At 32.3% G+C, this 25,695-nt stretch overlaps 2 protein-coding genes across 2 annotated transcripts; one reads left to right on the top strand and one right to left on the bottom strand.

The window, feature by feature from the left end:
- Positions 1–5,189: 5,189 nt before the first annotated feature.
- Positions 5,190–5,929, bottom strand: LOC132254810 (probable disease resistance RPP8-like protein 2). The gene is made up of 2 exons (XM_059741368.1): positions 5,643–5,929; positions 5,190–5,400 (listed from the first exon to the last, which is right to left on the bottom strand). The coding sequence occupies exons 1-2, from the start codon at positions 5,851–5,853 to the stop codon at positions 5,372–5,374; spliced, it is 240 nt and encodes a 79-aa protein (XP_059597351.1). The 5' UTR covers positions 5,854–5,929; the 3' UTR covers positions 5,190–5,371.
- Positions 5,930–15,947: 10,018 nt separating this feature from the next.
- Positions 15,948–21,977, top strand: LOC100247266 (protein JASON). The gene is made up of 7 exons (XM_002283169.4): positions 15,948–16,241; positions 16,854–16,902; positions 17,097–17,185; positions 19,893–20,140; positions 20,538–21,333; positions 21,425–21,507; positions 21,642–21,977. The coding sequence occupies exons 1-7, from the start codon at positions 16,098–16,100 to the stop codon at positions 21,748–21,750; spliced, it is 1,518 nt and encodes a 505-aa protein (XP_002283205.1). The 5' UTR covers positions 15,948–16,097; the 3' UTR covers positions 21,751–21,977.
- Positions 21,978–25,695: the final 3,718 nt, after the last annotated feature.

Genomic DNA, 25,695 nt, shown 5'->3' with positions numbered 1-25,695 from the left:
TTAAAATTAATTACATTTATTGATTCTAGTAGATATTTAGATGATTACGAATTATATTTTGGAATTTTAATTAAAAAATTTATTAGAATTGATGATTGTTGGTTTAGTTGTCTAATAAAAATTGAATTTTGAACATTTATAGAAAATTTATTTATAATCTTTTTTTTGTTATTTATTTTTATTTTTTAATGAAGAATCTATATAAAAAAATTATGAAATTTAATTTCTCTAAGGATTGGATAAATTAAATTGTGGTTACATAAAGTATAATTTTGGTTTTAGTTTTGAAATTTTGTTGATTTATTTTAAATTATTTTTTATTCAAATTAAATTATTTTTATGTTGTTTTTGTTTTTGGGTAACAACTCAGAAAATTTTATATATAAATTTTATTGAGAAAGAAGAGAAAAATGGATAAAAACATATTTGAGTAAGATGCAAAAAATAATTATATGCAAATATGCAATAAACACAATGAAAAGCAATTGCATATAAATTAAAGAGACTAAGGAAGACAAAAAACCAAACACAAAATTTATAGTGGTTCGATCTAATCCTTGTCTATGTCCAATCTTCTCTAACTTCAATCTCAAGTTTAAAATTCTACTAATTTAAGGTTTCCCGTAAATCTTCAAACTTTACAATTGGATTAACTAACTCTAGTGAAAACTTACAGATACTTCAAGAAATATCTCATTATTGAAAACACAAGTGATACCCTCACGCTTAGTAAACACTAAGTTCTCACACTTAGATTTTACCTCAAGCAATACCCTATACTTGATTTCCCCTTATAAGAAAGATATAGAAATTTGATCTCACAAAATTATAGTACAAATTTAAGCTTAAATAATACGAAATAGATTATGATTGAATGATATACTAATGATATGTAAGTTTTGAAATAAAATGTACTAAGAAATATTCTCTTAAAACTTAAATAATATTCATAAAAGATTTTGGATATTAGACTTAGAAACAACGGAGATTGAAACCTTTTTATAGGAGAGGGAAACCTAAACTAACCGTTAGGGTGTTGGGGGGTCAACAATTCATTAGCCATTAGCAATTAATACTTCTAGCAGGTGGGTGTTGGGGTCTAGGTCTTTAACTAGACCTTAATTGAGAAAGACAAAGCCTCAATCGACAACACTAAACTACTAGAAGAGAGAGAGTGTGTAAAAACATCCATTGATTGATCAAGCTCATCTGGTTCCTTCTTGCTTTAATCAGTTGTACTACAATGCATAACAGACTTTGATTTAAGGTTTTGAACTTTTTGTAATGTGTATTCAACTTCTTAAAATCTTTTAAATAAGTTTAGAAAGCATTTAACACAATATATTATTTGAAAACATAAAACCATAAAATTATAAAACAATTTAACTATTGAATGATTTTAGATGCACGAATAAAAATAAAATATATGATCCTAGTGCATCGACAATTTTACAAAAAAGTACTATGGAGAGGTCTTGAAAGAAATTATCTTTGAGGTTTTCATCTTCTTCTTAAATTCCCTTTGACTTATTTTATAGTTACGAATCTTATGATTGTCATTTTAGAATTTTTCTTACCTAAATACACTTAAGATAAAATATTAATTTTAAATTTAATTTTTGTGATCATCAAAATGGAGATTAACTAAACCTTATATTAATACCTATTATTTAGGAAACACCAATTTCTCATATCAAAACTAATCAAAATTTTGATTTATTTATTTAAGCCTACCAAAAATTGTCTATCATTCAATTTGAGATTGAATATGAAACTTATTTGAATTTAGTAGCATTTTTGTCAACTTAACTCATTACCCACTATAAGCAGCTGAATCTAACCACATTTTGATAAGGAGACAATTCAAATTAGGCAGCAAATTTCTTGGTAGCCAAACCATCACAATTATTGGTCTCCAATTCCATTATCACATGAAACACAACCCCCACCATAAGAATTTTATTAAGCTCATACTCATGCTTGGAATGTAGATTACTTTTATAGTGGGAGACCAAAAATTAAAAAAATATCATGACTTCAAACAATACTATATTATTTTCTTTATTTATTCAACTCTCATTTTTTAAAAAAATATTTTAAATATCACTAATAATAATAATAATAATAATAATAATAATAATAAGTCCTTTTTTTTTTTTAGGATTATATAAGATTCTTATAAGGCCAATAAAATAAAATAAAATAGTGAAGTCAGCTAAATATAAGTAATAAAATTTAAAAATTATTTTTAAATTTTTTAGGGACCTGACTCCAAAGTCCAGACGATTCGATTGTGTGGTGAAGCAATCACCACATGTTCGTCACATGGTCACTATCTGCCCATGTGAGCGGCTCTCTACCGTATATTTATTCATATTCAGATCTTCTCTCAAACGGTCAAACAGATGCTTTTACAACCACATTTTTTTTTTCCTTAAAGAAAACGTCTGAATTAGGAATTCTAAATTTATACGCTTCTAAGTTCTTACTAATTAAAAAGCAAAAATTAGATACAAATTTTTAAAAATTTGAAAAATAAGGCTTCGTTTGTTTTCTGAAATTTATTTTTAAAATTTATTTTTTATTCTTTAACTTAAAAATAGCTTTTAAAAACAAGTTTTAGAAAACATGGTCCATATTTTAAATAATTTTAACGCATTCTCTAACAATTATTATCTATTTTATTTTGTTTCTAAAAATTATTTTCAGAAAGTAACAACGAAACTATATTAGAAATTTTTTAAAACAATTTTTTATATAATATATCACCAAATTATAAAAATATATTTTAATTCATTTTTGAAAATTAAGTAATTCTATTAATTTTTTTTTATTGAAATACTATTAATAAAAAAATAAAAAAATTACATATTAAAAATACTTTAAATACAAGAAATCAAAAGAGGGCCCTAAATTTGAATATTATGTAAAAATGGGTGTGTGAGGGATGTCCATGGGATCAACGGTCTTGGGCATGAGTCACATGTTTGATGGTCTCCACCTTCTAACACCTTCCAGTTCACATCTCTTTATGTACATTTTTGTTTCTTAGGGCTTAGGACAATGAACATGGCATCTTTCATAGGAAAACCAGACAAGTCGCCTTCTTTCTATTTAGGAATACAACTTGGCCAACCGAGAAACGGAAGTATTTGAAAGAAAAATGGACTAGGGTCTGTTTGGAATTGTTGTTTTTTGGTTCTTTAAAATGGACAATAATTTTCTAACTTAGAAATCAGATTGATAAATTTTAACAAAATATATATATATATATATATATATATATATATATATATATAATTTTCAAGGATTTATTCTGAAAACAAATTTGAAATGTTTTAAGTTATTTTTGTCAAATGTTTTGCAATTGTTTACTAAAATTGTGTTTTTTTTTATAATAATTTTTTTTAAAATATTTATTTTCTAAAACTACTTGAACACAATTTTATATTTTTATAATATTTATAATGTATATTATCTTATATAATAATATTTATTTTTAAAAAATATTAAATTATATTATATCATATATTTTTTTTATTATTTTAAAAGGATATATAAATTTATTTTTATTTTTTATTGTTATCTTAAAATTTTATTCTATTTATTATTTAGTTTCTTATATAAAGATGTAGAAAAATGTTTTTTTTTAATTATGAATAAATTTTAAATTATATAACCCGATCAATCCAACCAACTCGAGTATAAATCGATCAATTTGAACTTAATTCGAGCTTAAAAAAATGAAATTGAGTTGAGTGATTTGAATTAGAATCGGATTGGATTGATTATTTTTTTTACTTTAAATTGAGTTTGGATTAATTATCAATCGAATCAATTCGGGTCGGGTCTAATTATTAGAGATGATATGACATCAAACTTTTTTCTGAAATTATGCGTATGAAAAGTGAAAATGATTTTTATTATATGTTTTACGTTTTTCTTTTTCTTTTTTACATGCACGACACCACTAAATATGAGTTGACTCATTCATTTGCATAGGTTCTCCGTTTCATGTCGACGGATAATTATTGGGCTGTATGTAAAATATTTGAGTCAAAATCTAAAAAATAAAACAATGAAAATATTCAAGGCTTATTGTTGTTTTTTCTCTTTCATTTTCAAAAAAATATAAAATGGCAGAAAAAGTAAGGAGGGCCCGGCATGTGATTTTAATGTGGGCTCAATGGATTGAGATGGACTGGGCCTTGTCTCCATGGAATGGGCTTGGAAACAAATGATATTGGAGCTTTTGTTTTCTCAACATTACTTGTGATTTTATTTTAAGTTTTTCTTCATTGGATGTTGTTTCTCTCATTCGTCCTTTAGGTCCCTCTCGTGATTAATAGCCCATTTAACAGTGATTTTAGGAAACGTTTTTAACATTTTTACTACTTAAAAATTTTAATCCTTCAAATTTAAAAAAACTAAAAACGTTTCCTAAAATTGCTATCAAACACAATCTAAATATAAAATTATGGTTAATTAGACGCAATATTTCAATGATTTAAGGTAACGGGGAATGCTTTTCTATGAAAAAACAAACTCTCCTCCGTTAAAAACCCTAGTTGGTGAAAAAAAGAAAAACAAAAAAAGGGGATGTGGTGGATCCACAATAAAAGCTGCTCGGCATCAAGAATCATCAGACATTTCTTTAATTTCCTCTTGAATTTTAAACACTACTACTGATCTCTCAAATAGGATCAGACAAATCAACTTAAATGTAGAATTGGAGGCAACACATTGGAATCAAACAAATAAAGAAGAAAGAAGAGGTAGGCAAAAGTGGGGTCTGAAATTGGCACCAACCTTACTTCAACAAGGTCATCAGCACAGCAGCACCCACCTTGCATATTTGCTTCTCCCAGTGGGCCGATTGTGAAATCTGAATTGTGGGGGATATTGAAGTAGGTAGGAGTTTGAATTTTGAAATCAAAATGATCCTAAATATCAAAACTAGAATTTGGACTTAATATCTTATCCAAATTGGTATTTTAAGACCCTAATCTTAAATACGCCCGCTGAGAGAATAGAGAAAACCATGCATGTCATACATCTTGTGATTTCTTCCTTGAGTTTGGATTAGAAAAACTTAATACAAAAAAAAGGACTTGAAATTGACAAATGAATTAATATATATATAACTTATATATCTTCTAAATGGAAATTCAATAGTAAGATCTCCATTGTCCAATGGTGGTAGTTCAAATGGTAGCAACTAGGATATATATATGAGGTGAGCTAGTGAAAGGTGGAGGACTATACGTACCCATGCTCCTATTGTGCTACTTGCTTACAAGCAAATAACTCCCATTAGCATTGCTTTCCATCTACTACGCCCCTTGGATAGAATGTATGAACAAGTTCTTCCTCAGTGGTTGCCCATACTTCTCCGATCATCTGTCAATAACATAACATAACATAAATTTCACTGAATGGTGAAATGAAAAGAAGCTCTGATATTTCAACAATTCCATAAACTGTTCAATTTTTTATGAGAACATGCTTCATGGAAGAACGTTTAGGCAGAATGAAAATTTGTAATCGATCGGTTGTATGTATAAAAATAGAGTGCTTGCCAATTTTTTTGATGATGTGTTTGTGTGTGTAGAAGGAAAAAGGAAAAAGTACAGATGAATTACCCAATACATTATGGAATAAGATGGAAGGCACATGCTGAACTTTGTAGAAATCCTCCCCTTCTTTTCCATTTAGCACTTGAAGCCTCTCTACCAATTCTTCAGACATGTAGCGAATCTCCAATACTTGAAGCGTGGTGACGTACATCAGTCCTTTAGGAACCACTTTCAATGAATTGCAGCCTTCAATCCATAAACTCTTGAGACTAGGCATTGCACCTTTATCCAACTTTGTTGTAGTATGTGGCTCATATTTGAACAAAAGACATATGAAGAAAAAGGGGCAAATGCCGGAGTGAAGCGGAGCAGAGCGGAGCGACAACATTTGTCATTTAGGCTTGTATTTCTATTGTTGTGGGCAAACGATAGGTTGTGGGCTATGGTTTAGGGGTATTTTTGGAATTTTATTACCCAAAGGGTTAATATAAATACCCTTTTATATAATCCTGATTTTAACATAGTGAAAACTCTTTTCCCTATTTCTGTAGACATAGGCAATTAGCCGAACCACGTTAAATCTACATGTTCTTCTTTCTCGTTTTCTTTTTTTTTCGTTATTAATCATTGCATGGATAACAACAAACCTTACCTTTTGAAGTTGGAGATACGAGAAAGAACTAGACGTTTGATTCGAGGGAACCCATTTGTAGAGAAAATCATTTCCTTCCCAAGGTATACATCATAAAATAAGTGTAGGATTGTCAAGTTAAGAAGCTTCTCTAGAATTGGCATGGGATCTTGTTCTAGTCCAGAAGAAATCAAGGTTAATTTGGAGAGATTTGGGGGGAAGTGGTGTTGCTCAGGCAAGTTGCTTATTTCTCATGATAGGCATAGTTTAAAAAGATGCTGACATGTCGACAATTGCAGTACATCTATTTCTCCCATTTTGGTGCTTACGTACTTTGCCCAAAGCCAAGGATTGAATGTTGTTGGAAATAGGGCATTGGGGTTTGAGGATTACTTTGGAATTTATTTGACTTCATATATAATTCTTATATTATTTGGTAAATTTCATAAATTAACTCATAATAAGAAACACTAAACCTTAATGATTTTATGAACTTAAACTTTCAACCATTAACTTAATTAGAGTGTGTAATTCAACGACTTATCATATGATGTTTGAATAGGTCTGAATTTATTAATTTTTGAATTGAAATCCAAGCAAATTAAGAAGAAAGGTATCCTAAAACATCTAAACTTGCTAAGACTTCTAGATAGAAAATGCTGGGAGGTGATGAAAATTACCTCTACCATTATTGTCATCATGCCTGGGGTAAGCTTTACTCTGAAGAAGTTCCCAGCTGTCCTCCTCAGTTAGATACTTTGGATCGTAAATAAAGCCATGTGGGTCAACATGTAAGGCCACTGCTTGGTTCCGAGTGGTGAGAACTAGTTTGCTGCCTCTGCCCCTCTCATGGAGCGGAAAGGCAGGTCTGAGGCTCTCCCAATCGTCAATTTCCCACAAATCATCAAGAGTCACCAAACATCTCTTTTCCTCTTGCAGTTTCATAAACTTTTTTCAGTCACTCATCTTCTCAAAAGTCTCTCTCTCCTTCTCAGAACCAGTTGCCAACTTCATCAAAATTCCTTGCACAACACTTCTGGTGTTGAATTGCTGAGATATGCAGATCCAAGCAAAACAGTCAAAATGACGCCTGACGTCTCCATGATGATGAACCTTCTTTGCCAGAGTGGTTTTGCCCAAGCCACCCATACCCCATATGGAACCAACCGAGCATTTCTTGTCTGGTTTCACCAGCTGCTGCACCAGAATCTTCACTCTCCCCTTCACCCCAACTGTGTCTTCATCAACAACGTGGGAGTAACTCCGCCTAAGCAGTCGCAGCCTCTCATTTCTGGAACCGGAGCGTTCTCCTCCTCCAATGGCCCTTATGTTATAGTTTTGTAAACTTGCAGTGAGGCTCGAGATTCTGCATTTGATGGCGCCAATCTGGGTGCCAACCCTGTGGAGCTCTCGGCCTTCGGACAAGATGCAGGCGAGCCTCTTGAAACCTATCCGGAGACATCTTCTCCGCCTGAGTGCAGCTCTGAAGGCGAAAGTCCCTATGACGCCATTGTTAGAGCACAAAAAATGAGCAGTACTGTTGCAAGTTGATGTTTTTGGCTTTAGTTGAGCAACGAACACCCTCTCCTCGATGGATCGAAGAACATTTGCGAAACAAAGAATGCCCGAGGGGGTTTCGAGATCCCTCCCCAACTATCAAGTTAGGCCAAAAAAGGAAGCTATTCTTATTTGGGAGATTTGAATACTTGGTTTGTTGTTGGAGTGGCCTTTAATGGCTTATGCTATGGTTGCCCCTTGGCCAGCCCAGACAACACATGGTCCATTATCATTTTGCCAAGTGCCCCTCCACACCTATGCTTAAGTCCTACATGCATCACTTCAATCATTTCACAAATTCTTCAAATTCATTAGTGTAAATCACATTTTTCATTTATGAATGTCAAAGAATATAATTCTATGTGTCTAATTTTATAGGCAAAGCATGATTCAGTACTTGTAATGAACTATAAATAGAAGTTTGAGTTGATATATATTAGAGCAGCTACGATTGGTGATGTCTTAAATGTAGAGGATAAAGAGGAATGAGAAGCCATTTTTGTGTTTGGAAGCAAAGAAAATACTTAGAAACTCCTAGTGCTTTGATACCATGTGTTAAGCTGACCAAATTCAGTTAGGAAGTTAGCTAACCCGTGTAACTATAACTATGGTCAGTTAGTAACTACAGTTAATTGGTAACCAGAGTTAAATTCTAGAAGTTTTGATATAAAAACATATGTAAATCAATCAGATGGGAGTGTGGAATGCAAGAACACGTTTTTCAGTTCCAGAATTTCTAATACTATGTTTTTCTCTTCTTTATACTCTGTTTTCTGCTATAGTCCTGTTTTCTTTATTTTTCTTCAACGAGACATGGTATCAGAGCTCCATTGACACACGTCCAAAATGGTGATTGATCACATCGATTTCTCTGCACTAGAGATGTCCTCACAAAGACTCCAATCTCTGGTAAGAAACTCGTTGGAAGTTTCCTTAATTCTTATGGGACAAATTTCTTCTACGCTTCATCCGATCTCGGTGAAGCTAGAGAGGAACAATTACACAATTTGGTGATCTCAGGTATTACCAGCAGCTAGAGCACATTGACTGCATCAAATTCTCATTGGTAAGCTACCAAAACCTCCAAGATTCTCTCAATCAACATTAGTTAATTCATCTCAACCTGCATCCAATCCAGAATATGATCAGTGGGTGATTTTAGATCAATTCTTGTTGAGTTGGATTATTGCTTCCATATCTGAAGCCATGTATGGTCATGTGGTTAATTGTCAAACAACAGCCGAAGTATGGAGTGTTCTTGAAAAACTTTTTGTCTCGGATTCAAAGGCAAGAACTCTTCAACTACGTTTCATGCTACAATCATTAAAGAAAGGTGCTCTAAGCATAAATAGTTATGTGCTAAAAATGAGAAACATAGCAGATATGCTCTTTGCCTCTAGAAAACCTGTACCAAATGAAGATTTAATTCTTTACATTTTAGGTGGATTAGGACCAGAATTTGAAACAATTGTTGTGAATATTATATCTAGATCTGAGACAATCTTTCTACAAGAAGTCCATTATCTGCTACAAAGTCATGAGATTCGTCTTGAGCAACTTTCAACAGTCTCTGTTATTGACGTTCCACCAATAGCACATATTATAGTTGGAGGTGTTCAAAAGTCTAACAATAATGATGGACGGTTCAGAGGCTCAAGCAGCAGAAATTTTCGTCCTATAAATGTATGTAATCCACAAACTTCAAGAATTGTGTGGAAAAATGGGACACACTGCTATGAAGTGCTTCCACCGTTTTGATGTGTACTTCCAATCTCCACCATGTGCACAAAATCAACAGTTTTCATCTCTTCATCAACCGTAACAACCTCAACTTCGGCCACCTCCACTGCAACCACAAATGCAGCCTCAAAGTCAGCCTCAATATTATTCCACAGGGCCACTGGTACCATCACGTCCAATTCATAATTCACACCAACAACATGATTCAACAAACACTTGTCCTCATGCATATATTGTTGCTCCGAATCTTGATTCAAACACTTCATGGTTTGTTGACAGTGGTGCTACTCACCACATGACCACTGATTCCAATACTCTTGATGTCTCTGATCACTACTCTAGCACAGGTAATGTTGTGGTGGGCAATGGACAAACACTAGATATATCTAGTGTTGGTCATACTTCATTTCCTTCACGTAAATCTTCCAAGTCATTGCATCTTACCAATGTACTTCATGTACCTCAGATCACTAAAAATCTTATCAGTGTAGCTAAATTCACTCAAGATAATGATGTTATCCTTGAGTTTGACTCTCATGGCTGTTTTGTTAAGGACAAGAAGTCCAGAGAGATATTACTCCAAGGCAACCTTAAAGAAGGCCTATATCAACTGGATATCTCCAAGGTCTCATCTAACCGGCAGTTTGCAGGTTTCTTTGAAGATACAAATGTTTTCCTACCTCATCTAGCTACTACTCCATCTACTATCAACAAACAACCAACTGCTCCATCTGTTGGATATAGCCGGCAAGTAAATAAAATTGACTCTACAAGATGTATAGAAGACAGCAACATGGGTGCTGGACACTTGTGGCATCAAAGACTGGGTCATCCATGCAACAAAATTGTGTCTCTAGTACTTGACAGATTAGATATTAAGTCCAAGCTCCAAAATGAACTCAGTTTTTGTACTGCTTGTCCTTTAGGCAAGGCAAAACAACTTCCACTCCCTACCACTATTAATAAAACACAAGTTCCATTTGAACTAGTTTTTTCAGATGTGTGGGGTCCTGCACATACAACTTCATGTGATGGGTACAAATATTACATTGCATTTGTAGATGTTTTTACAAACTATACTTGGATTTATCCCGTGCAACAAAAGTCCCAAGCAACATCAATTGTCTTGCAGTTCATAGCATTAGTAGATCGATAATTTCCCACCAAACTTAAGTGTTTGCAAACAGACTAGGGTGGAGAGTTCTTCCCCTTCAATCTCTTCTGCAGAAGAAAGGCATCCTCTTCCGTCATTCTTGTCCTCATGTTCATCAACAGAATGGGAAGGTGGAACTAAAACATAGAAGCATTGTAGAAATTGGATTGACTTTGTTGGCTAAGTCTCAATTGCCATTTACTTTCTGGTGGCATGCCTTCTCTACAGCAACTTACCTTCTCAATAGACTATCAACTCCGGTTCTCCATTGTAAAACTCCCTATGAACTCTTGTTTAAATCCTCACCTAATTTTTTTTTTGAAGACTTTTGGTTGTGCTTGTTATTCGTATCTCCGACCTTACAAAAACCATAAACTAGAATATCAGTCAACTCAATGCACATTTATTAGATATAGTCTCTCCCATAAAGGATACCTATGTTTGCATCCTTCCGGGAAAGTTTACATTTCAAGAAGTGTTATTTTTTATGAAAAAAACATTTCCCTATTCATCTCTACCTATGAATGATTCCAGTCCTACTCCACACACTTCCTCCACATCTTTCACTATACCCCTTTTACAAACCATGTCACAGACCTCTTCTCATCCTTCCATGTGTCTAGCTGCATCAAGACCAATGTTCCCTTCTATACCCTCACCTCCTATTTCAGCTCATTCCCTTCATCCCATGACTACTCATTCAAAGATGGGTACATTTAAACCCAAACTACTCCCAGACCATATTACATACCTATCTACTTCCATTTCACCCTCAGACAAACTTCCTACCACTGTTAGTCAAGCATTGAAAAATCCCAACTGGCACACAGCTATGGTTGAAGAATATCAAGCCTTAGTTCGGAACAATACTTAGACTTTCGTTCCCTTTCATCCATCCATGAATGTCATAGATAGCAAATGGATTTTTCGTGTCAAATATAATTCTGATGGTACCATCCAACGCTACAAGGCCAGACTAGTAGCCAAAAGATTTCAGCAATATGCAGGTGTGGAATTTACTGATACTTTCAGTCTAGTGATCAAAGCCTCTACTATTCGAGTTGTATTTACATTAGCTGTAACATATAATTGGGAGATTCGACAAATTGATTTCAACAATGCCTTCCTCAATGGAGAAATTGTAGAAACTGTTTATCTTTCCAAACCAGTTGGATTTGTTAGCACATCTCATCCCCAACATGTTTGTAAGCTACAGCAAGCGTTATATGGTCTTAAACAGGCACCATGTACTTGGTTCCACAAGCTCAGGGAAGCTCTCCATACCCGGGGTTTCATCTCTTCCACATCAGATACATCCCTGTTCATCTACAAGCATAATGGCAATTTCCTTTTGTTGCTAGTCTATATTGATGATCTACTTATTACAGGCAACAATGCTTCACTTATTCAAACTCTTATTTAGGATCTTCATAATAGGTTTGCGCTAAAAGACCTGGGTCTTGTGAAAGACTTTCTTGGATTTGAAGCTCTTTGCACAACAACTGGTCTTCATCTTACACAGTCAAAATACACGGTTGATCTCCTCACTAAGACCAATATGCATTCAGCTAAACCAATTCCTACTCCCATGAGTGCAGCCTTCAAACTTCATGCAGCCTCCGGTCCTGCATTTTCTGATCCCACACTTTATAGAAGCACCATTGGTGTTCTCCAATATTTGACTTACACAAGACCGGACATAGCGTTTGCTGTAAACAAACTCAGTCAATACTTGCAGCAACCTACTAAGCTCCATTGGACAACATGTAAAAGAGTATTACGATATCTCAAGGGTACAGTTCATCGTGGATTGCACTTCACTGCGGCTTCATCTTTGCATCTTCAAATATACACCGACACAGATTGGGCAAGTTCAATTGATGATCGTCGCTTTACAACCGGCTACTGTGTGTTTCTTGGCATTAATCTTCTCATGTGGAGCTCCCGTAAACAGTCTGTGGTTGCAAGATCCTCAACTGAAGCAGGGTATCGCGCCCTCGCTCATGCAGCAACTGAAGTAGCATGGCTACGTTCTTTTTTTTCAAAACTTGGAATTTCTCTTGTCAACACACCTATCATATGGTGTGACAATCAAGGTGCTGGTGCCTTAGCTGCTAATCCGGTATTTCATTCCCGAACGAAGCATATTGAAGTGGATGTCCATTATGTTCGTGAGCAGGTGTTAGATAAAAAAACTAGTGGTATCCTACGTTCCTTCTGTAGAACAAGTGGCTGACTTGTTCACTAAGCCTTTGTCTATTCCCAGGTTTCACTATCTGCTAACCAAGCTCAACCTTGCTATCTCTCCAAGTTGTGCTTGAGTGGGGGTGTTAAGCTAACCAAATTCAGTTAGGAAGTTAGCTAACCCGTGTAACTATAACTATGGTCAATTAGTAACTATAGTTAATTGGTAACCAGAGTTAAATTCTAGAAGTTTTGATATAAAAACATATGTAAATCAATCAGATGGGAGTGTGGAATGCAAGAACACGTTTTTCAGTACCAGAATTTCTAATACTCTGTTTTCCTCTTCTTTATACTATGTTTTATGCTACAATCCTGTTTTCTTTATTTTTCTTCAACAAGACACCATGCATGAAATTAAGTTCTAGTAAATACAATAGAAAATGGATTGAAAAGTTGGTCAAGGCCATGATGCTCAAGGATTATAATATCAGTTTTTACGAATATATTAGTGACTTGATTTTACAAATATATCGAGATCTATTGGGAAATATTAATAGATATTTTTATGCAAAATTTTGACGAAATAAAATTAATCAAAACTAAAAAGAAATATAAAAAAATGATAAAAATTAAAAATTAAAAAAGAAGAAGAAGAAAGAATACATAACATTGTTTTATTGAACAAATTGATATATGTGTATCAAAATTAATGATATTAATAAGAATAAAAGAATGTTAATATGAAAATAAAAAATTTATTTCATTCAAAATATATTGTATTTCAATATTTAAAAATTAAAATACATTATATTTATATTTTTTAAATAATTTTGTTGGAAGATATTGACAATATTGTGCTAAAATAAGATTTTCTTATGGTCTATTCCTTTTTTTTTTTTTGATCGTAATAATATATCTATATTTATAATAAGTTAATCATTGCATTGGATTCTATTTCATAATTAGAGTAGGAGTAATGATTAACCTAAAAAAGCTAAATAAATAACAATCTCTAATGATCATCAAAATTTTAAAATTCTTCTTATTTGAATTTAAGTTGGATTACTAATTTAAAAATAAATAAATTTTATAAAAAAAAATCTATATTAAATCAAGGGCAGGAGATTCCCAAATAGGTAAACCTTTCGAACTGCTACCGAATCCATGAGCACATAAAAGACAACTTGGGGAATTGAAATATCCTCAGCCTAGATAAAGTCCATCTTGTTGTGATAGACATGACCAATAACAAATAATTTTTGCTAATATAATAAAGATACCAATTGTAATTCTAAAGCTCTTTATTTATTTCAAAAAACTCAAGAACAAATATTCTAATAACATTTATCAAATTTTTAGAAAAAAAAATCTTAATTTTTTTAATATATTTATATTCATTTATTTTTAAAATTTTAAAACTACTTTTATTACATTTTAAATAAAAAATTTAAAATATAAATTTACCTTGTTTCTTTTAAAATCACTTTTAAAAAATTTCAAATTTGAGGTCATAAAATTTGTTTGTTATTTCAATTTTGTTTAAAGAGTTTTAGTATCTTATATAAAAATTACTATTATTTATCATCCATGTCCCATTAAAAAAAATAAAAGGGTGCAGGGCAAAGCGGATATACGAATTTCTCATATGTGTTTTGCTTAGCTTAGTTTAACCCTTTTATTCTAAATTTTAATTTTTAAATTTTTTTAATTACATTAAAATAAATAAATATTTATAAATAATTAAAATATTATAAATTTTTATTACTTATTTTATTGAAAAGTATTTTATTATTTTGATTATATATATTAAAAATATGGAAATTAAATTTAAATTCAATTATTTTTATATATAATGGGGGATTGGGTGGAATAGAACAATACCTAAACTTGCTTCAATCCCATCCCGATTTTTAAAAAATTCTCAAACACGTTTCTAATCCGTTTATCTAAATTTTAAACTCGTGCCCCTAAAGATGGGGTGGGAAGGGACAAGTACTCGAAAAAACATACTCATCTATAATGAAGGTCGCATTATTGTTTTTGTACTAAAGTATTAATAATATTTTAAATTAAAATAATAATAAAAATATATAAAAACTGATCTTGAAAATGAAAGCCATCCTAAATTTAGGTTCTAAAGCAATGTCATTATTTTGAGTTCAAAGTTTTTATCTCATATAATATTTAATTTAATGTAAATTGATAGTGATAATGACAAGTAAAACCTTAAAAAAAAAATATTGGAAGATAAACTTATGATGGAAAGAGGTGTGGGATGTTGCCATCTAATAAGTGTCAATGATTTTCAGTAAGACTGCAGGTCACGTTATCAGTGCCCCATGAAACCGATGTCTTAGCTAAATTCTTTTGAGCAGAAATAATACACTGCGCTCGCGTATATAATTTCAACTGAACTCGCTCCCCCAGTCGTACTTAATAATTCGAAATACGCGTGTCAGCAAAATAAAGCGAGTGATAAGAGATTCAAGCAATAACGTACAGATGGTTTAATATAATAAAATTTTATTATATTAATTCGTCCACTTGGCATCCACACCTTTCAAATATCTCCCTCATCATTAGGAAAAAAATCGGTGTCCCTCCGTGATAAAAGGGTAATGATTTATTTTATTTACTTTTTTAAAAATAAAAATATATTAAAATATTGAAATCTAATATCTGAAAATATTTTTATGATTTTTATTTGGATTTCATATATAAAGTAAACAAATTTTATTTTTTAAATTAGAAAAGAAATTTGTTTTTTTTTTTTCTAAAATTGAAAATATTTCATCTCTATTCTATATATATAAGAGCGTGAATATGCAACTTTTTTTTAATTTCCACTTTTTAGTAATTTAATAAAAAAATTCAAATATTAAAAGCATATTTGTTGTCTAAAGTTTATCGAATATGTTTTTAAAATTAGAAAAGTGTTTTAGGAAATTAAAGAAAATAAAATACCATTTTTGTATTAAAAAAAAAAATATTTTTTCATAATATTTTAATACTAAAAAGTAAATGTGAAAAAAAAAGAAAAAAGAAAGAAAGGAAAAAATCAGAAGTCTTGACTCTTGAGAAGGGAGTAGGTGGCATTAGGTTTCCCTCCTTGAAGTCATTTTCAAATTTCAAAAAACAGTCACAACATCTCTCTCTATGTCCCTCTCTTAAATCACCATAAAACCTTATTTTAAAATAAATAAATTAAAAATAAAAATCCTCGTCTTCCTTCGCTCTTTGTCTGAGATTTTTGATGATATGGTCATTACTGGAGTGTGAATTAGGGTTTGTGAGCAGATTTGCGAGGGCAATGGGGTGCTTCTTCGGCTGTTTTCGAATCAAAGACGATCACCAACATCGTCCCAATGCCTCTTTCGTTTCTCAATCCAAATCCACTGTACGATTCTTCTTCTGGTTTTTATGGTGTTTTTTTTTTTTTTTTTACTTCTGTATTTTGTAAATTCTGTTTTCTTTTGTTTTCCCTGCATTTTCTTGCGAAGCAAACGAGTGTATTGGCGAATTGCGAGTTTTCAGCTTTTTAATGCAAATTATATTGCCTTTTACCTCAGTGCTAAATTTCTTCTGAAACAAACGGAGTTTATTTTAAATTTTTTAATGGAATCTTTTTCAGTGTTAGAATTGGGAAGCTCTGATGTCAGATTTTCTAATGCAAATGTTTGTTTTCGCTTTCCTCTTTCCTGCATTTTCTTAGCAAACGACGCGTCTTACTAAAATGCTTGATTTTTTCTTTTTAATCTTTTTGCTTTTCTTTTTTATCTTTATGATCAAGAAGCTCTGATCTGTCAACTTTTTATCGCAACTTTTTCCATTTCTCTCTTTTTTTTTCCCCCCTACATTTTATTTGCACAAAAGCAGAATATAATTGGGAAGCTCTGATCTTTACGAAAGATTTTCCTTTCTTTGTTTTGTGTTGCATTTCTATTTTCTTACGTTTTCTGGTCAGAAATGTGTTTTTCATTTGGCGATTTTGTCTTTGTGTTGCAATCAGGAAACTATGATCTCTCAAAATCGATTATCCGCCCTGTTTCTGGCTGAAGGTAACTGAATTTATATTTGTTTGAGCTTTTTTTTGGATCTTTAAATTACGTATAGGACTTAATTTGGTAAGATTTTGTGATATGTATGATTTCGAGAAAGCAATCAAATTGGTTTATGATTTTCTTTTGATCATTGTACTTTCTTTGATTTCCCTTTTCTAATCTCTGATATTGATTCTGTCATTTTCCTGTAGAGAAAGAAGACTCTCTGTCCAAGGATAGAAAAAGCCATGTTTTTGGATCTTCAGAACCTGAAAACATTGACAAGGAGCTTAAGGATGAGGTATATTTTTAGTTACATCTGTGAAAACATTAAAGAAAGATTCCATTCAAGGGAGTAATTCATGTGTCATTCTTGATTTTCTTTAATTGGAGAGACCCCTGTTTAATTTGATTAGCTCCACATATATGATTATTATGTTGTTAAACTCATTTCTTTATTTATTTATTGAAGAAAACTGATGGAGCAATGCTAGCAAAATTTTCTGGTATATATTATTCCCTATGTGCGGATGCATGCCTTTTTGAGGCTATAGAACTTATTACATATAGGCTGTAAAAGTAATTTTACAGCTTCTGAATGGATATGTCTTCTTGTGAGGAAGAGAAGATGACACTTGTTATTGTTCCTTGATTATTCTTTTTTTCAACCTTTGAGGTTTGATAAAAATTGGATTGTGCTGGTCATAAATGAGACGCGATCATGAAATATATTTTTTTAGTTTAATAAGACTGGTCAAGATTATGGGATTAAGAACAATTGAAATTTATATAGAGATTTGTCTTAGGATTATTAATTATTTGCTTCTCTACTTTTTCATAAAGGATTGTGTAAAACTTTGCTTTCCAAGTTATAGAAATTGTTTTTTTGATAGGTACACCTTTTTTTGGTCCCCAAGACTTGAACCTGGACTCCCCACAACCCCATCCCAATCCCTTACCACTTGAGCCAAACCTCAAAGGCTATCAAGTTATGGAATATTGATTTGCATTGCCTTTTAACATTTGGTTTCCACTAATTAATAGGCATTTTGGTATTTAGGAGCTTCTATTATTTCTACATGTTAGTCAACAATCATGGGTTTTATGGGAATGAAATGCATATAGTTGCAAAGTTATTCTGTTATTGATCTTATATAATTCTTGAACAAATAACAATATAATTTGGCATATCAAAGAAATATTGCAATTTAGGATAAGGCAATTTGAAGTTCCACCAAGTACGTAATACTTGCAAAATTCCTAACAAAATGCAGATATTGTGCTACAGATGTTTGCGCATTTTCCTATATTTTTCATGTACCACTAATGTCATTGGTCAGAAAGAACACATCTGCAAACGTCTAAAAGGCACATAGTACTTAAAAAATTGCCTTCCCAATTGATTTCAATTTACAACCTGCAGATTCTTGTGAAGCTTGTTTGTGCATCCCATTTGATATTATGCATTGCTTCTCCTATCAATTTTTTTGACTTAGTTCTTTTACTAAATTAATTAGCTGCTATTTGGAAAGAAAGCGTCCTAGTGTGGGAAAAATAGTATGGTCTTGAAGAGAGTTTTGATTTTCTTACCATTCATACAGGCCTTAGGAATAGATAGCCCTTTTTCAAGAAGGTGAGATGAAATCACATTTTCTTGTGCCATGGACTGAAGAATTGAAAGATACTTTTGTGTTTAAAAATTATATGACAATTCTGGTCATTATAGAAATAATTGTTTGAAGTTGTGATTACATATCACAAAATACTCTTTTTGGGCTGAAGACAATGGTGAGAATGTTGGAAAAAGTTATAGAGAATCGAAAGTTTAATAGTCACTATAATCAAAGAAAATTAAAATATAATAACAATCACGTTGGAGCTGTAACCATTTTAGAAAACTTTGTAGTTTACAAGTTTCTTGCAACTTCTGTTCCTCTTGAGAAAAATTTAGAACAATTGGTAAAAGAGAATGCACTGTGATACATCACCAAATGTATTTAGTATTTGGAAAAATAGCAATTTTTATGTAGGAGGTGGTTTTTTTTTTTGAAATACTATGTTCTTGTGAAATTTTTTTCTTGGTTTCTTGAAATTGAAGAGCTTAAGTAAGTGTATCAATGACTGTTAAACAGTTCAGAAACATGTATTTGGCACAGACTATTTTTTAAATGGGCATTTTTACATCATTTTTACTAGTTAAGCATTAGAGACAGTCGTGTTGGACTAGCACGGTATGCAGATACTGCAGTTCCAATTGGGGTTAAAACCATTGGAATTCTTGCCCACAATACCAAACTACTATGAGTTGGTTTGGCATTGTACTGACCAGATGAGAATAATAAAAGTTGGCATGCTCTTTTTTTTCTTTCTTTTTTAGAGTTCTCCAAACTGCCCTCAGATGAAGTGGCCTTGATTTGAAATTTTATTATTTCTCTGAGCCTCCTGTTGTTTGTCTTCCACTATTTGAAACCCTGAACTAGCAGTTCCTTTTGAGGAATTTTGCTGTTGTTCTTTATCTTCTTCTATTTTCCTCCCCAAAACTAATGTTACAGATATTGTTATTTCCTCTTAAGTGTGGCAAATTGTGTAAATGATTGGTAATTTTTTGAAAAATAATATTTAAGTCTATATCTTTTGTATTAGAATTTAACAATTGCATATCAGACTACATCGTCATTCTTTTATATGTTTTGTTTGATAGGCAGTCATTTTTTTATATGTTAGGAGGTAGATACTTTATTTTAGTGAAAACTTTCTGATGGATTTCAAATTGAAGATTCCTATTGGCTCTGTTTGAATCTTGGAAAAAATTGATTGAAAAATAAAGGAAGGAAAAGAAAATTTGATAGAAATAGGAAGATATTTAAAGATTTGAAAGTTCACATTCTCTGTTTAAAAAGTAGAGATAGTTGGCTCACATTACTAGAATTAGGATCAATCATTTCTATTTCAAATTTCTGAATCTATCAAAACATTGTGTTTTGATTGACGAAATTCTGCTTTCACAGGCCAGATTCCTTAAAGCATGTGGCACTTTAGTGGAGACTCCAGCTGAAATTCGGAAAGCATCAAGGAGATTGAAAAGTTCACCATCCCAGGATGGAGATTTAGAACATTCAAAATTCCATTCATGGCTTCCCAACACATCCATCAAGAAGCTCCAATTGGACAAGCAACCAGTTGAGCCACCTACTCCCATTAAACAATGTGAAGAATGGAGAAAGGAGTCAAGTCTTTTAGAGCAAACACCTAGCAGGTTACACTTCAAAACTGAATCATGAATAGTTTAAAATAAGTTATTAGTTCAGTGTATATAACTTCTGTTTCATACACCTAAACATGGGAAATTTAGTCCCATATGATAGATCCTGAACATAAGGAGTCCCTTGCCTTTCAAGTCCAAGGAACTAATTTTGATTGCTTAACTTACTGTATGTTCTTCTGTAAGGGTTCAAAGACCAATAATGCCCTGCCATTTTGAAGGTTTGTGAAGCAAATTATTGTTCTTTTTTCATCATTTCTGTTTTTGGCACAGAAGGTCTCACAAGTATTCATTGTATGTCTAATGTGCATAATAATGTTTGGCAAACTTTAGATTTTATTTTTTGAAAACTATAGCTGCCTGACATTTATCTAATTTTATCTCTTCATAGCTGCATATCCAATGGACAGAGTTCTACTGAAGGCAGTACGGTAGGGAACAGTGATGTGGTCATCAATGTTCATCCTAATCCAGTTGATGACTCTGTACCTTCAGTTTCACCCTGGCTTTCAGCTCCAAATGTTCAGCGCAGGAACAGGTCTGTTCGTTTTGAATGTGAGGCTGATGCAGCTCTATTTTCCTCAGGAAGTGCTTCATCTGAAATTGCTAGCCAAACTTCAAAGAGATATGAATCACCAAGTAATCATAGTGTATCTAAGCTTTCCCCTTACCCCACCCCGCTAAAACTAAATGATGAATTGCAAACGCCTGGAACTGTTTTCCCTGCGAGCCTGGGGAATTTAGAGAATGGGAAAAATGCTCGGATCAGGTCCCAGTATGTCTACTCAGTCCTGAACCCTGTTGAGAATTTTTCTCAGTGGAGTGCATTGAAGGAAGAGGGTTCTCACTCAAATCAATTTTCAAGTAACATGGGAGAATCGCTGGAGTCGCTAGACGATGCTACCCCCAAGGCACATGTGGGGGCAAGAGAAACTTCAGTTGCTGAAGATTTGAGAGTGGAAGCAAGCTTGTCTTCTTGGCTGAAGCCATCTTCTTCTATTCAGGATGCAAATGACCAAAATTTTGAGGCTGTTCCCGCTGCAAATCGTCATTTTGGGAGAACTCCAGGTGACAGGCCTATCATTGGAACTGTTGCTGCTCATTGGAATGAAGATGAGCCTACTCGTATCTCTCCCAAGTGGTGGGATGGTAATGGAATACCAAATTCCACTAATAAATATAAGGAGGTATTTTTGTACTACCTCTCTTCCTCTCCTCTTTCCTGGTTGACACATTTTGATAGCAACATTCAACAGATGCTCGTTTTTTCTTTTGCAGGATCAGAAAGTGAGTTGGCATGCAACCCCGTTCGAGGAGAGGTTAGAAAAGGCATTATCAGAAGAGAGTATGATCTCTCAAAGGTATGTTTTGTTGGTGGTTGATTAGAGTGAAGTGAACAATTTCCTCAACTGGTGGCTGGCTCCTCTTGCTTTCTCACTTTTGGTAATTTTGATTGAATATTTGAATTCTAATGAGTTGAAGATTTGATTTGTAGGAAGCAAATTAATGGGGAACCGATAAATTTTGAAGAGAATGAGGAAAGCGACACAGCTTTATCTCAGTTGCAGTCTAGGAGTCATCCCAAGTCAGTGGTTTCTTTCTGATAAATGGTGATGGTGGATTGTCATTTGCTCTGTTCTGTTGTGACTTAAATGCAGGTCTGAAGTATATCACATGAACTGTCATGGTGTCCCCCTGAACTATTGGGCTTAATTCTTGGAATGCAGTCGTTGTTAATGGTTTAATGTCTGCAGCATGAGGAAGCTGCTTCCAGTGTACATAAGTTGAGCAAACCTTTTGCTTTAATGGCTTCCACATTTTTTTTTTGAAATTTTCTCTGTCTCTTTGTTCCATTTTTCACAAATTATATGATTTAGAATAATTGCAGAAATTTCTAAAGAATATTGGAATGAAATGGTTAAAAAATGAGTAACCAAATAAGTTGCTGGGACACCAGGGTGCCCTTTTGATTAGGACGATTGTTTCGATGTGTGCACATTTTGGCCGCTGGTTGAATATGTTGAATTTCTCAGTCTGAAGGGATGGGTCATGTGAGGTTATTTTTAATTAAAAAAAAAAAATTGTTTGCTACGAAGGAACACAAAGAAAAGCCATACAAGTAGCATCTATTAGTAGTTTTAAGGCGTTTTTTTATTTAAAAAATAATTATATAAATATAAAATATAATTAAAAATAAAAAAAATAAGAATATATAAATTTACATAAAAACCTTAAAAGGGGAAAATCACTAAATTGAAAAAATCACAGTTAAAAAAGAAAAAAATCCATTATATAAAAAATTGATATAATAATTATCATAACTCCAAAGCAAGTCGGGCTTATCTGTATCGCACAATAGGTTTTTGAAGTCGGATAAAATAAAATTTGAGTCATCAAACTCTTACAAAAAACATGAAAAATAAGTTAAAAACATTTTAAGTTATCAAATAAAATTTTATTTTATAAAATATTAAAAAACAGTTTTTAAAAATTCTTTTCAAAAACACTTTTCAAGCATAGTTTCATTTTTCAATTTTTGGTTTTTGCTTTTTACTTGATAGCAAAAGTTATTATTAATTTCAAATACAATTATGCAAGAGGAACCATTCAGCCAAAACTCAACCTGATGAGTCTGTGGTTACTGTTAGCTTCAGACTGAAAGAATTGTTAGCGTTTAGACCCACCCAGAGAATTTGAATTATGAATAGTACATTTAACCTATGCAGACCTAGGACCAAAGAAAAAAAACCCTAACTCCCACATGACTGATATATAAGGACCCACCGCACCAGGATCCGATAGAAGGGGGCGGTGAAGAGGGGCTTTGAGAAAGGCAGGAGAAGAGAGGCAAAACTTGAAGCGGCAGATACATGTGGACATGAAAACCTGAAAGAACATTCGTCAATTTAATGATGCTGATTTAGTTTTCAATCTGAATTCTAACATCTGCTGCTCGTTTCTTCTTCTCCCACTTTCTCTACTCTCCCTGTACGCACCCCTCCTCTGGGCCTTGTGATGATGCGCACACACCTCTGAAGGCTCGTTTCTTCCTTTCCGTCTCTTTTTGGTTGCCGAGAAAATTTTACACAAGGAAAATGAATCTTGTGGCTTTCGTTACTTTGGGTTACTAGGGAAATCGCTGCTTGAGGTGGGTTTGTCAAATTTTTTTCCTTATTTAATCTTACGTTCTGGGAACCAAATCAATACGGATTTGAGATTTGAAAGTTTCCCCCTTTTTCTTTTTATCCCTAGTTTTCTCTCAACCCAAACAGAAGGTGATTGACATTTTGAAATCTAGTTTTCTGGAATACTTTTCCTCGCCAGAAATCAATTAAATCTTTCCTCTGTGCTAATTTTATTTTTTATATATTATTCAAAATAGTTTTAAAAAACTGAAAAATTCGTTCTTTAAAAGAATAATTATATATATATATATATATATCCAATTAACCGTAACAATATTAGGAAGAGCAAATTCCATTCATTTATAGCACTGTGGGTGAATTTCAAGAGTTGTTGGTGGAATTTTTTTTTATAATCGTGGGCTTAACGAGAGTAAGCCTTAGCGATCTTGAAAGAACTTGAACTAATGATGATTGGGGAGCAAACTCAAGATAGGACCAACTGAGCTACCCTTAGGGTTCAAGTGGGTGGATAATTTCTTAGATCCTTTTAAAAAAATCATGTCTCTCTTTTTCAAACTCTTCTCTTGTATTCAAAACATTTCATTGTAATCAAAGTTTTGTATCAATTCAAGATTCAAACTTTCTATAATCAAAGTATTATTTTAATATAAAGTTTATTACAAAGTTCAATTTCTATCTTGAATTTTGTTGAAATCCATCAACTTGAAAATCCTTGAAATCCATCATCTATGAATAATATCTTGTTTGGAATATGCTTTTTGACTTTTAAGAGTGATATTGTTAAACCTCATCGATTCCAATGAATCGATTCACAACATGTCTTTTTTTTTCATGAGAGAGATAGTGAGGGGGTGGGAATGAGACGCCAGTGACTAACAATAGGAGTTGTTGGCAAGAGGTGGTTGGTGGTCACAATAGGCGTGGGTATGGTGAGAGAGAGAGAGAAAGAAAGAAAAGAAGAGAAAGGGAAAGAAAGATGGGAGAAAAAAGGGAGATGTGGTTGGTGATAGGAAGATATGAGTTTCAGGGTTTGTCCTTAAATGAATGGTAAAGATTAAGTGTGAAAATGGAGAGTTCAGATGAGTTCTTTAAAAAATGGGTATAAATGAGCTTAAAAATTGGATTTTTTTCAAAATACATTTATATTTATCTTTATTATTTAATTTGATATATCAAATATAAAAATAAAATATTATTAAAATTTGTAATTATATATATATATATATATATATATATTTATTTATTTATTGTAGTTATTGAAAGATGGTATATTCATTTTTAAATAAATCATAACCAAATATATGTAGGAACTCATACACACAAATATTGGTTGGTTGATAGTTCTAAAAAGAAAAGAGAGCTAATTTTTTAATAACAATTGTTACTATGTATTTTATATACTTTGGGGTGAGTGAAAAAAGAAAATTAAGGTTATGTTGGGAAAATATTTTTAAAAATAATTATAAGTTTTAAATTATTTTTTTGAATATTATGCATAATAAAATTTTGTTTGAAAACTTTAAATGTTCTTAACTTGTTTTATTTCTTTTTAAATATTAAAAAAATTAATTTTTATGAATAGTATTTTTAAAAAATAATTCTTAGAAAACAAGTAAGAACAATTTAAATATATTATGAGAAAACACTCTATTTAATTTTTATTTTTAAGATTTTTTTTTTAACTCATCCCTAAACATGCTTTCATTTTTTATTTTTTTTATTTTTATTTTCTCAATTTTTGTTTTGGAGTAGCAAGCAAACAAACTCTAATGGTGGGTTTTGTTTATGAAAATAAGATTTGAAATAGAATGAAAATGGAAATGAATCATGATATGAAAAATGAATCAAAAGTTAGGTTGGATAGTGATACATGTATTCTTAGTGGGATACGACTCTTACCTTTGATAACTTAGTGATTAGTTGGTTAGACCATCTCGAACAAGATTGAAAGATGTTTCAAAAATCAAAATTCTCTATTGATCCATAAAATGGTCTAAGTAAATCCATAAACTTAATTCAGTTATATATATATATATATAATATTTGAAAGCACCTTTTTCAAAGGTTAGGCATAATTTTGGAAATGGACTCATTGAAAGTGTTGGATAAGTTGGAATTGTCATCTCAAAACTACCTCTGTCATTATAGAGGAAGATAGGAGTTGCTACCATTCATTCATTCAACATAGTTGAAACATATGACTATGAAAAAAGGAACTCATAATTTATGAAATATTATTGAAAATGATGATTTATAAACTATTAGAACCAAAGATAAAGGGAGGGTGGACAACATTTACATGACCTGTCAAGGGTTGGGTTGTCAGGCTGGCCTACAAAAGAATATTGACCCCAATTGGACCAACGAAATTGGTTAAATTCAATGTCGTGTAAGTTTTGAGTC

The sequence above is a fragment of the Vitis vinifera genome, chromosome 12, assembly GCF_030704535.1.
Source record: "Vitis vinifera cultivar Pinot Noir 40024 chromosome 12, ASM3070453v1".
Lineage (NCBI taxonomy): Eukaryota > Viridiplantae > Streptophyta > Magnoliopsida > Vitales > Vitaceae > Vitis > Vitis vinifera.
This window is presented reverse-complemented; position numbering and strand designations above follow the sequence as displayed.

Coding starts and splice junctions, on each gene's coding strand:
- LOC132254810 (XM_059741368.1), bottom strand. CDS start 5,853: ATGCCTAGTCTCAAGAGTTTATGGATTGAAGGCTGCAATTCATTGAAA. Junction 5,401..5,642: donor CTTATTCCATAATGTATTGG/GTAATTCATCTG, acceptor TGTTATTGACAG/ATGATCGGAGAAGTATGGGC.
- LOC100247266 (XM_002283169.4), top strand. CDS start 16,098: ATGATATGGTCATTACTGGAGTGTGAATTAGGGTTTGTGAGCAGATTT. Junction 16,242..16,853: donor TTTCTCAATCCAAATCCACT/GTACGATTCTTC, acceptor TGTTGCAATCAG/GAAACTATGATCTCTCAAAA. Junction 21,508..21,641: donor GAGAGTATGATCTCTCAAAG/GTATGTTTTGTT, acceptor TTTGATTTGTAG/GAAGCAAATTAATGGGGAAC.